At 37.0% G+C, this 13434-nt stretch overlaps 1 protein-coding gene across 1 annotated transcript; it reads right to left on the bottom strand.

Annotated features, from left to right (window-relative positions):
* Positions 1-6935: 6935 nt before the first annotated feature.
* LOC146886229 (uncharacterized) lies at positions 6936-11430 on the bottom strand. The gene is made up of 2 exons (XM_085673353.1): positions 7625-11430; positions 6936-6948 (listed from the first exon to the last, which is right to left on the bottom strand). The coding sequence occupies exons 1-2, from the start codon at positions 11428-11430 to the stop codon at positions 6936-6938; spliced, it is 3819 nt and encodes a 1272-aa protein (XP_085529479.1).
* Positions 11431-13434: the final 2004 nt, after the last annotated feature.

The following is a 13434-nucleotide window of genomic DNA, read 5'->3' as shown; positions in this document are numbered from 1 at the left end:
ACCTCAAGGTTCATTGCATTCTCCTCATAAAATCAATTACAAAGTTTAGCTACCCATGACAATAGACTTACAACACAAACAAAAATGAAAGTACAACATAAATGTAACGGAAAAAGGAATAAACGTGAAAGAGAACAACAAATATAGGGAGAGATAAAGCTTCTAAAAACGTAAAAACCTTACTAAAAGAGCTTCCCATGTGGTTGCATCACAACCTCAACAAAATACCAAATTGCCCCTAGGTATGGGCCCAAATAAGAGTAGAAAGATGGCCTATCACTAATGTTGACTTGGAAATAGGGTTGATGTGATAGTCATCCATTCAAACTAACATTAATGTCCAAGCCAACACATCCTTCACAACAAAACTAGAAAATAATTGATAAACAAAAATTAAACCAAGTAAATTCAAATTAATTAAAATTAGAATTACTGGCCCCATGAAGCTGATGAATGCGTATTTTTGCCTTCATTTTTAATGTTTAATTTTGGATTTTGAATTGAATTTTGTTCTTAAAAGATTTATTTAATTTAGATTTCTTATAATTGGGGTTATTGCGCATGAGATACAAAAAGATGTTAAAAATAACTTTTTAGTTGCATAAATGTTCTTTGGATATTTTGAGGTGTGTTAGTGTAGCTGTAGCTAAGTTTCATGTAGGTGTGGAAATATATTTCTTAAAGCTTTATGACACCTTAAAGATAAATCCAAGAATAAGAAATTATCAAAATCACAAAAATCAAAGCCAAGCATTGTGTGAAGATGGCAAGAAAAGCTTAAAAACTTGAAGAAGTTTGGTTAAGTAGAGAAGAGGGACTGGGCAACAAAATTTGGACCTTTGGGTGAACAATATAATTTCATTATGGATTATGAGGCTAGAATGAAATAATTTCTTTGTTCTTTTTTATTATTTTTGCGTTTTTCATTCATCGATGTCTTTTATCTTTAAATCACTTAAAAATTAATGATTTTAAATCTATATGCATGTTGGTCATATCTGTTCAAGGGTTTTTAAATTTAATTGAGACTTTACTTTGATTTTATTTAGAAATTTTCATTTGATTAAATGAGTTTTTACTAATAATTGAAGCTTTACTTTGGTTAAAGGTATTTACTCTAACTAAAATTAGTCAAGAATTTACTTTGATTAATTAAGCTTTTTATTTGCTAAGGAGATAAAAGAATAGATATGATTAGGCATGGTAATATTTGATTGAGACTGTACTTTGGTTGAATTTACTATGGATAATCTAAAAGTTCTCACTTTTAATTGAGACTATACTTTGGTTAAAAGTGAGAACGTCAACAAATTAATTGAGACTTTACATTGATTGATTTGCCAATCTACAATAATAATTAATTGAGCAATAATCTTTAGATAACCGATGATGGATCTATTTTGAAAAAGCAATGGAATCAATCTATTTTTTTTCATTTTTTTATATCTTTTTATCTTTATCTTCTTCTGTTATTTTTCACAATTTTATTTGGCTAACTCTTTTGTATAGTTTTTATAAGAACTAATTTGCTATAAATCAATTTCGTGTTCGTTGGGAGATGACTAAGGGTTGACTTTACCCATACTAATCTTTTGGATACTTTCTTAACAATACTGAAGTTATTATAGATAAGTAGTATTAATTTGATCACTTCATGACAACGTTATCAGAATCCCAATAAATGAAAATGTACTATAGAATGACAATTAAGCACTAATCAACAATCAAGATGGGTACTAAAAGGTAAGAAATCAGGGAAAAATAATGGTTCATCATAGGCATTAAACAAGACTGCACAATGGTTCATCATAAATGATCTAATGCTGAATTAAACTATAATATTTCAAATGAAGCATGACCATGTTTTATCCTTGTTTTTTTAGCACTCAATCAAAATCATAGGGTGTTGTAATTTTACTCTAACATTTTCATATATTGGAGTTATGTTTTCCATGAAAAGAATGGTTTTGTAGAGCCTTTTCAAAATTTGAAGTTGGTTTTGCTTAGAGGTAAAAAATCTTAAGGTCTCACAATTTGCATAATTTTCTTCTATATACAAGATTGAGATCCCTTATATTTAGAATGGACGATTCATCTCATACTATTTATCATCTTTTATACCAAGCTAATTGTTCTTTATGAAAAATACAACCATAATCTTCCCTACAAGAGCCTAAGTTTACATTTTAGCATATGTTCAAGAAAGTATGAAGAGGAGTTGTTGGTCACTATGACCTCACAAATATTCTTTTGTTGAGATCAAACCCATCTTAGACTTAGACATTAAAGTGTAATTGATCATCAATATTTGCTTTACAATTTGATTAAGGAAGATGTGACTTTTGTTCTGGAGTGGCACTTTGATGCCAAAAGGATTACTAAGAAGAAGGTCTAAGAAGAATAAGCTCTTAGGAGGAGGCTAAGGTTGTAGTAGAATAATATGCTGAAAAGGTTTATAAGGATCATAGGATCCTCTTCAAAAACTCCCATAACCTAGTACTTCAAGTTCAAATGTTCTACATGTAGTTCCTTAAAGTTAAAGATCAACTTCTATGCTTGATATCATCCGGTTGATGATACAAGATGTTATTAGAGAAGAATAACAACCATAGTTGAGCAACGTCAAGCTATGGAAGAGTGTTAGGCCTACTAGATAGAGTAAGTCACTTAAACCTTTTACACTTAGATACATGGTTCCTTTGACCAACTGCTATGTTAGTTAAATATTCCCTCAAGATGATTGCTATGTCATAGTTTCTGCAGCAGACTTCTGAGAAAGTCAAGACGATTCAGGAGAGAATGGAGGCTACTTAGAGCAGACAGAAGTCATATGTAGATAAAAGGAGGCGGCCATTAGAGTTTGAAGCTGGGGACCATGTATTCCTTAGAGTGACCCCGACAGCAGGTATTGGAAGGGCCATCAAATCAAGGAAGTTAACTTCGAGGTTTGTTGGACCTTATCAGATCTTGAGGAGAATTGGCGCTGCAGCTTATGAGATCGCCCTGCCACCACACTTGGCGAATTTGCATAATGTGTTTCATGTCTCTCAGTTGAGGAAATACATAGTAGATCCCTCTCATGTTTTAGTGTCAAACGATATCCAGATCAGGGAAGATTTGACTGTGAACACCAGACCGGTGCGGATTCTAGACTCGCAAGTGAAAAAGCTGCGAGGGAAGGAAATCAGGACCGTGAAAGTGCTATGGGATGAGGCTACTCAGGAGATGACCTGGGAGATGGAGGATCGCATGAGGTAGTCCTACTTGCACTTATTTCCTAGTAAGTCCTATTTTCGAGGACGAAAATCTTTAAAGGTGGGGGAAATGTAAGACCCGAGAAAAATTAAATAGTTAATTAAATAATTATTTAATAAATGCGGGTAATAAAAGCATTTACGGTATGTAATGCGGATTGCTATGTCATGGAAAAGTACTAGCTCAAGTGGTTGAGAGTACTTGGTTTGTATGAGAGGACTTGGGTTCAAGTCCTATGTGTCCAATTGTGTGTATTTTAATTTATGCATTATTTTGATGATATATTTGAATGCTTGACGTGATAATAAAATCCTAAAATGGTAGGAATTATCACAAATATGAATTGGTTGTGCACTTGTTTTGTGATTGAAAGGTTGTGGGTTCAAACCTTGTTAAGGACAAATCCATCCTCTTTTTGCCAATTTCTTTTGGCATGAATATGAAAGGATTGGGAACCCTAGCAGCTAATGGAGAGGCAACGTAAGGGCTGAAACACAATGGGTTAATATTCATTGAATGGCCTTAGTCATAATTTTTATTTAATAAAATTCGTTTTAGCAAATTAAAGAGTAATTAGGGCACATTAATCTTGAAAGAGATGAGAGAAGGAGAGGAAAATCAACCTGGGGAAGTGCAGACAGTTCTGAGAGTGAGAGTGGAGCGATTCTGGTTCGTGAAAGAGGCCAAGGAGAGAAGAGTTGAAGTGTTTCTTTTTAGCAAAGGGAAGAAGGTGTGAAAGGAGAGTGAGAATCTCAATTGGTGCGTGAATTCCAGGTTAGGGGAGTTTTTTTCTTACGTTTGGTGATTGTATTTGAATAACTGTGCATTGCCATGAATTATCGCATGATCCCCATGTTGTTCTACATTGTTTTATTGAAGTTTCTGGATTTTTCCAGAAACCGTCTGGCGGCTCATCCCCTACCGCCAAGCGACACATCAGATATTGGTTCTGTTCTTGTTTTGGCTTGAACCGCTTGGCGGCGATGAATATCTGAAAGGCGGCGCGACGCAGTTTGCAGTTTTCTTGACTTTTGATTGGTGCAGTGATCATTTGACTTCTGAAGTTGATTTTTGTGAATTATGTTGTGTGTTTGATGTATTTAACATTAGAGTTTGATGGTGTTTTGGGAAGCCATGTATGAACAGTTAAGGGTAGAATTGGGTTCTTGTAAGGGAAGAATAACTGAATTAAAGTAATTGTATCAGTGATTATACAATGTAAAAAGGGATAAAAATTGGACTATGTGATTGGTGAATTTGAGATGAACTGGTATGAGTTGGGACAATTGAATTGGGTGGCAAACAAAGGAAGTGAGAGACTCGGGGCTGGTGTAATTAAACCTGGTGTATGCAGGTACTGTCGTACCACCTGGCGGCACCTTACTGGCCGCCAGGCGACGCCTGGAATAGGGCCAGTTGTGTGGTCTGACTGGATGGCTGTGAGGGATGTTGGTATGGGTGGATTAGGATAGAAGATTTGATTTTTTTTTTTAAATAGGAAGAGTTGATTGCTAGAAATTTATGGTGAATAAGGCTTGGAAAGGAGTTGATAAGAATGCTATCATCGGGGTGATTTGGTAACGAGTGTGGGAAATGTGTCATGATGGGATTAATTAGGTCAATGATGAGGAGGAAAGAGGCAAAGTATAAAATGGTAATGTTTTGGAAGGTTAGATCATCATACCTTAGGAAGTCAATGTATAAATCCTAAGTTGTGTAGCATTGATTGGTAGATAAGGGTAAGGAAAGTGTGGTATCGTTTATAAGGGGTGATAGGAAAATTGCTTGTACTCTTGATATTGGATCAATAGTAAGCAAGGTTGTAAGAGTGTGAGAAGCCCATGTGGATTTGGGCCATCTTGGATGAAGCCCAATTGGATCTTTTTGAGCATGCTCCTTGTTATTGGACCTCTTGATGGGCTTGGACTTGAAGGTGTACCTTGGCTTGATGTTGGGCTTGTTGGGGTCACATCAATCTTTTTGACATTCTTGAGTGTTACAACATATTGATCATGTTTGTATAACTCATTGGAACTTGTCTTAACTGATCTTTTACATTGATCTTGCTTTAAATCACAAATTTACATTTCTACATTTTTCCTAGTGTTTTAGTCGATTGTTTTTGTGATTCAATCGATTGATTATATCATTACTGCACCAATTTAATAAAATCAATCGACTAACTCTATTTTTGATCGGTTGAAAATAGTCCAGAGGTGTTTGCATCCTTACTTGTTGGTTGGGTTGATTCAATAAAAGATAATTTTTAGCCTTTAAAGGTTACCTAAATTTTTAACTAGCCCATTCAACGCCCCTTCTTGACATTTCAACCATTTCAAAACTTACAATAACAATCATTTTTTCTATGTTCCTAAACAATATTATAAGAGTCTTTTGTTATAATATTGTTATAACAGTCATTTATAATATTAAAACACATTGGTACTTCCTCGAGCATGGGTGGATCTTAACCAAATTTTTTGAAAAGGCCAAAATAATATACTTAAAATTTATATATTTAATCATTGTCACAAATATAACAAAAGTATATATAATTTAGTATTGAAATCTCTTTGTATGTTTATACTTAGAAAAATAATAGTTTTGAAGTTGTATTTGATATCACTACTAAAAAAATCATATTTCCTGTCAATTTTGTTTTACATTTTTTCCGTAGGAAATACCTATAAATTTTGTTATGAAAAACATTTGCAAGAAATTACGAGCAATTTTTTTGCAAAATATTTTGTTGGAAATACTTGCAAATTTTTATAATTTTGTAGGAAATAATTATCTACGAAATAATTACCTACCAATTAAAATTTTTAGAAAAAATATAAAAAAAAAGTTTTTTCTTGCAATATTTTTAACGAATTTGTAAGAAAAATCTCATGTAATATGAAAATTTTAGTAGTGTATGAAACTCACTTTAAATAAGCTTTTCTAGTTTCATCTCATTCACTCATTGAATATTCTCATATCTGAGAACATTTTTCTAGAATAAGTTTCGAAGAATTAATATAAAACTTCTCCTTGTAATTATTTAAATCTTAAGAAAAGATTCTTCTAATTCAACAATTTGATCCTTAGTATCTTAGTATCATGAGTGAAAATATGGTGGAGCTCCAAAGGTGAGCCATTGGATGGAGTGGGCCTTGATCTTGGCCCTTAGATCAAGCTAGGAGAAGGAGATAAGATCATGCCCCTTGGATCTTGGCTTGAAGAACAAGAAGGATTCTTAGCCTTTAGATGTGATGACCAACTTTAGTCAAACTATGAAGCAAAGGAGCCTCCTTGTCTTGAAAATCTTGGCCATGTATGAAGAGAATTGGGCCGAGCCCAATTTTAACCCATCCTATGTTCCTTTCATGTCTTATGTATTATTAGAAAGCAAAGCCCAAACAATGGCCCAATTTAAATCTACACTACTAGATTTACATGCACATCTTCAAGTCTTTGTGATCTCTTTGGCCCATGTAAAGAATGTGAGAAGCCCATTGATTTTGTGATCATCTAATGGGAGGCCCTTTTGAATCTTTTTCATCATTGATCTTGTAATTGGGCCTTTTAATGGGCTTGGGCTTGGGCTTGGGCTTGAAGGTGCAATTGGGCTTGGTGGGGTCACATCATCCCCTCCCCCTTGAAGAGGATTTGCCCTCAAATCGTGGTTGTCATCCTCATCAACTACAGTACCTGTAAAAGGAACTAAGTCAGTGATATTAAAAGTAGGATGCACACCATATTCAGCTGGAAGATCTAATTGATAAGCATTATTGTTGATCTTCTTTATGATTTGGAATGGACCATCACCACGGAGACTAAGTTTGGATTTTCGTAATTGAGGAAATCTTTCCTTCCTTGGATGAAGCCAAACTAAGTCACCCGCATTGAATGACCGAACTCTCTTACCCTTGTTTTTAGAGTTGGCAATCTTTTCCATTTGAGCTTGAATTTGACTTTTAACCTTCTCATGAAAATCTTTGATAAATTGAGACTTAGAAACCCCTTCTTTATGAACAAAGTCAAAAGAAGATGGAAGAGGTAGCAAGTCTAGAGGAGTGAGAGGGTTAAAGCCATAGACAACCTCAAAAGGTGAGAGTTTGGTGGTGCTATGGACCACTCTATTGTAGGCAAACTTAATGTGGGGAAGATACTCATCCCAAGATTTATGGTTCCCCTTAAGCACAACCCTAAGCAATGTGGAGAGGGATCTATTGACTACCTCTGTTTGCCCATCAGTTTGAGGGTGACAGGAAGTAGAAAAAGAAAGTTTAGTTCCAAGCCTAGACCACAAGGTCCTCCAAAAGTGGCTAAGAAACTTAGTATCCCTATCAGACACAATTGTTTTGGGTAAGCCATGAAGACGAACCACTTCTCTAAAGAACAACTTTGCAATGTGGCTTGCATCATCGACTTTGTGGCATGAATAAAATGTGCCATTTTCAAAAACTGGTCCACAACCACAAAAATCGAATCAACACCCCTAGAAGTCCTTGGAAGCCCTAGGACAAAGTCCATGCTAATATCCTTCCAAGGGGTGGAAGCCACAGGCAAAGGAGTATACATCCCAGTAGGCATTGCGCTAGACTTAGCATGCAAACAAGTCAAACAACTAGCGCAATGTTTTTGAATATCACGTTTCATGTGAGGCCAAAAGAATTTTTCTTTAAGCATGGCCAACGTTTTGGCGACCCCAAAATGTCCCATAAGTCCCCCCTCATGCATCTCAATGATTAAAAGTTTACGATGAGAACCACATGGAACACATAGGCGGGCTTCTTTGAAAAGATATCCATTTGAGACATAGAAGCCGCCTTGGGACTTATTTAAACAATTAGAATAAATAGGGGCAAAGAAGGGATCTTGACTATACAATTCACATATATTGTCAAATCCAAGAATTTGAGATTCAAGTTTGGCTAAAAGAGTATATCTTCTAGAAAGTGCATCAACCACAGCATTGGATTTCCCTTTCTTGTATTTGATGATATAAGGGAATTGTTCTAGAAATTCAACCCACTTTGCATGCCTCTTGTTGAGCTTGTGCTGGCTTTTCAAATACTTGAGAGTTTCATGATCAGTGTGAATTATAAACTCTTTAGACACAAGATAGTGTTCCCAAGTATGAAGAGCTCGCACAAGAGCATACAACTCTTTGTCATAGGTGGGGTAATTACGAGAAGGGCCATTGAGTTTTTCACTGAAATAAGCAATTGGATGACCTTCTTGTAATAAAACCGCACCTACTCCAACCCCAGAAGCATCACATTCTAGCTCAAAAGTTTTCTCAAAGTTTGGAAGAGCTAGAACTGGTGCTTGGGTGAGTTTAGCCTTAATATCCTCAAAGGCTTGTTGTTGCTTATCACCCCACACAAAAGGTGTGTCTTTCTTGACAAGTTCATTGAGGGGTGAGGCAATTGTGGAAAAGTGGGGTACAAACCGTCTATAAAAGCTAGCTAGCCCATGAAAGCTACGGATGTCCCCTACATTCTTTGGCACAGGCCATTCTTGGATGGCTTTGATTTTGTCGGGGTCAACATGTACCCCACTTTTATTGACCACAAACCCAAGAAAGATGACACTCTCTACACAGAAAGTGCACTTGTCTATGTTGGCATAGAGTTGATGGTCTCGAAGGAGAGACAGGACTACCCTAAGGTGTCCTAGATGAACTTTGAAGCTGTGGCTATAAATTAAAATGTCATCAAAATAAACAACCACAAACTTCCCCAAACAATCTCGTAGGACATGATTCATTAGTCGCATGAATGTGCTAGGAGCATTGGTTAGGCCAAAAGGCATGACTAACCATTCATATAGACCAAATTTAGTTTTGAAAGCGGTTTTCCACTCATCACCTTTGGCAATTCGAATTTGGTGATAACCACTTTTAAGGTCTATTTTTGAAAACATTTTGGCCCCATGCAATTCATCCAACATATCATCTAGTTTAGGGATGGGGTGCCTATACTTTATGGTAATGTTGTTGATGGCCCTACAATCACAACACATGCGCCATTTGCCATCTTTTTTGGGCACCAACAACACGGGAACAGCACAAGGACTAAGACTCTTTTGGACCCATCCTTTGTCTAACAACTTGATCACTTGAGTCTCTATCTCTTTAGTCTCAATTGGATTTGTCCTATAGGCTGGTCTATTAGGTAGACTGGCCCCTGGGATAAAATCAATTTTGTGCTCTATTCCTCTAAAAGGTGGGAGGCCTTGGGGACCATCCTTAGGGAAAATATCCGCAAATTCATGGAGAAGAGCACGGACAGAAGGAGGTAGGTCCTTAAGTGAAGGATGTTGGAGACATGTAAAGACAGCATGACACAGCAAAAGGTAGGAAGGGTGTTCAACATGAAGAGTTTGTAAAAGAGTTTTATGAGTAAGAAGCACTTCATGATGAACATCCTTAGAAGGAGAGACTTCCTCTACCTTTTTCTTAGAAGCCTTGGATAATTTAGTAGAGTTGGTGGAACTCTCTTCCTCCCTCCTAGCTTTCATTTGAGCTTGGTCACTAGCAACTTGAGTAGGAGTGAGGGGATGTAACACAAAAGTTTTCGAATGATGTTGGAGGGTTATCTCATTGGTATGGCCATGGTGGGTGGTTTTGCGATCAAATTGCCACGGCCTACCTAAGAGAATATGGCAAGCTTCCATTGGAATTACATCACATAAAACTTTGTCTTTGTACTTTCCAATAGAGAACTTAACCAACACTTGATGCTTGACTTCGAGATCCCCATCTTCATTAAGCCAATGAAGTTTGTAAGGTTTGGGATGGGGTAACAAAGTCAAGTTCAACTTCTCAACCATTCTTGTGCTACAACAGTTGCAACAAGACCCACTATCAATGATCAAAGAACAAGTATTGTTCAAAACGTCACAGCGAGTGTGAAAAATGTTTTCTCTTTGATCATTGAGAGGAAGGGTTGGTTGGTTATTGAGAAGCCTCCTAATCATTAAGAGAGACCCTTCTTGAGGGTAAGAATGATGTTTATCTTTGGAGGACTTGTCACTGTGGGAGTCACTAGAAGAGGAAGATTCCTCAGAAGACTCCTCTTGACTGTTGTAGAGGTCTTGGCCCTTTAGCACAATGGTGCGCTTGGTAGGACACTGTGATGCCACATGACCTCTACCTAAACACTTAAAACACTTGATCTCACTACCTCGCTTGGAGGCCTCACCCTTATCTTGACCTTTTGCTGGGTGTCTATGAGCGGTCTCCTTGACATGAGAAAAATCTTTCTTTTGAAAATCAGATTTTGAAAAAGAGAGTGAAGAATCCTTGGGAATAGGTTTCCTCAAGAGTTGTTGCTCCACTTTGATGCACATTTGAACAAGTTCATTTAAATTTTGATATGGGAGCAACTCAACTCTATCTCTTATGTTGTAGTTTAGACCGCTCAAGAACCTAGCAATGGTTAGGTCTTCTTCCTCATCTATCCCAGCCCTCAAGATGTATAACTCCATCTTTTGCCTATATTCCTCCACAGACATGGTTCTTTGTTGGAGCCTTTGGAGTTTATCCATAAGCTCTCTTTTGTAGTATGAAGGAACATGACGAGCATGGAGTGCCTCTTTGAGATCAAACCAATATTCAATCTCGGGAAGGCCTTTTTTTCGCTGTTGGAGGACAAGGGCTGTCCACCAATTTAAGGCATGACCTTGGAAGCTGAGAACAGCAAGAGAGACACGTCTCTCTTCCTCAACCACGTGGCTGTCAAACAGTTGTTCAACTTTTGCCACCCAATCTAGATATGCCTCAACATTATCTTTTCCATGGAAAGGAGGCAAATCTATTCTTGTTTCTTTGGGGTGAGGAGGAACACGCCTTTGTCTCCTAGTGTGAGGAGATTGCCTTGGAAAGGGGCGTTGTAAATCCTCCTCCTCGCCACTAAGATCATGATGATGTCTTAATGAGGGGCGAGAAGATCTAGGAGAAGCACGGTGAGTGTGTGGAGGATTCCTTAATTGCTCAGATATGAAGTGCAAATTGGCTTGCATGGCAGCCATTTGAGCCTTGATGTCACTCACCTCTTTGGTGAGTTTGTGAAGCATACGAGGGGAAACATCACCCTCATCATCCGCACTAGTGTTATGTTGTGTTGGTTGTGGTGAATTTTGTTGGGTTTGCACCCTTGCACGTGTAACCCTTCTAGTGCTCATGATTGACATGATCTAGCACTTGAGACAAAGTGTGAATAAAAGTTTTAAGAACACAAATGAACCTCCAGGTAGGCGAGGTGAGTCGAAAAAGACCACTTAATAACCAAAGCCAATCCTAGCCAAGGCACACTTGGGCAAGTTTGAAAGAATTTCACACAATGGCTAAGTGCTAAATGATGAGAATCACTAGACACTAGTTGTCAACAAAGAACAAAGAACAAAGAACAAATAAATCTATAAAACACTAAAGACGGACCCCTAATTGGCCAAAAATATGTAGAGACTTTGGTCTCAAAATTTTAAGCCACTAAACAACGTGAAAACTTGAATATAAGTTATGCGGCCTAATGTAAGGTGAGAAAGCACTTAGAACTTTCAACACACTTACAACTAAAAGCGAATTACTGATGGAGGAGAAAGGTTCTACTTAGGAGATGGGATTGAACACCTTGTGGTTCCCCAAGACACCTAAGTAGGCCAAAATACAAGTTCAAAGAGAGTTAAAAATTGGTACACAAAATTTAAGCAAAGAGGAGCAACCCAAGAGCACCAAACTTTTAGAGAACTTTGAGTAGAAAATAAGGCACAAAGGATGCTCCAAATTGACCAAAAGAAGTGACCAAATTGTAGAAAAACTAGTAAACTAAAAGATGCAACAATTACAAGCCATAATGGTCAACAAAAATGCTTGAAATTGGTGTTGGAAGCTACTCCCAAGGCCAACTTGAACACTACAATTTTGGACAGCAAAGTGATGCACTCCCAAGAGCACTTTGGTGCCAAATGAAGCCTTAGTTGATGGCTTTGAAGTATACACCAATTGGAGGAATATTTGGACCCCTTGTGGATGCAAAATGCAACACCAAACAGCAACAAAACCTGGCCAAAATAATGAACAAAAATAGCAAACAAACTATGCCAAAGGCATTGGTTAGCTCTCACTCAAGCGAGAAATTGATGGCTCAAAACTTTCCAAAAGATGGTGAAGGTGAGAGGAAGAATTCAAGCACACTCTCGAGAGTTTTACTTCTCAACCACCACCTAAAATGCTACCTTAGACTAGCAACCAATTTGGAAAACAAAATCACTTAATTCACAATCAAGAGCATTGAAGCCAACATTACTTGCCAATTGAAATGTATAACACAAGAAAAGCTAATTAAGAAAGCTAAACCACATTGAATATGATTTGACAAGACTGAATTGAATAGCCAAAAACAAGGACAAGCAAGAAATTAAGACTTGAAAGAAAGGAAAGCACAACAAAAGGAATCCTAGAACGGAACTAGAATAGAGTAAAAACCAAAAACAGAAACTGCAGTGCTCATAAAATGCTTATGGTATTCATTGCATGTATGCCAATGTGAGGGAAGTAATCCACTCCAAATGAAAGCAATTGATGGCAATATTGAATACACATATAAACAAGCAAATGTATAGACCAAGAGCACAGAAATTCTGAAGCAAAACACACCAAAAACGCACTAAACAGTGATTTTCCCGAAAACACAGCACCAGAAAACGCTGACAGATGCCTTAACTTTGAAGATTTTTCATATTTTTTGTACTGGACATATTTTCTTGCAATATTTTTAACGAATTTGTAAGAAAAATCTCATGTAATATGAAAATTTTAGTAGTGTATGAAACTCACTTTAAATAAGCTTTTCTAGTTTCATCTCATTCACTCATTGAATATTCTCATATCTGAGAACATTTTTCTAGAATAAGTTTCGAAGAATTAATATAAAACTTCTCCTTGTAATTATTTAAATCTTAAGAAAAGATTCTTCTAATTCAACAATTTGATCCTTAGTATCTTAGTATCATGAGTGAAAATATGGTGGAGCTCCAAAGGTGCATGAAGAGCTCCATGGGCAGCGGAAATGGATGAAGGAATGGAGGCAAGTTGGAAGGCACTTGCAAGCAATGGAAGGTGAAAGAGGTGATAGGATTTCCTAATCTATGCTAGCCTAAGGAAGGTGGCTAGAGGTAGAGAGAGGA

The sequence above is a fragment of the Vigna unguiculata genome, chromosome 5, assembly GCF_037176805.1.
Source record: "Vigna unguiculata cultivar grain cowpea cultivar isolate G323 ecotype 2 chromosome 5, ASM3717680v1, whole genome shotgun sequence".
Taxonomy (NCBI): Eukaryota; Viridiplantae; Streptophyta; class Magnoliopsida; order Fabales; family Fabaceae; genus Vigna; species Vigna unguiculata.
Note: the sequence above shows the minus strand (reverse complement) of the source record. Positions and strands in the feature narration are given on the sequence as shown.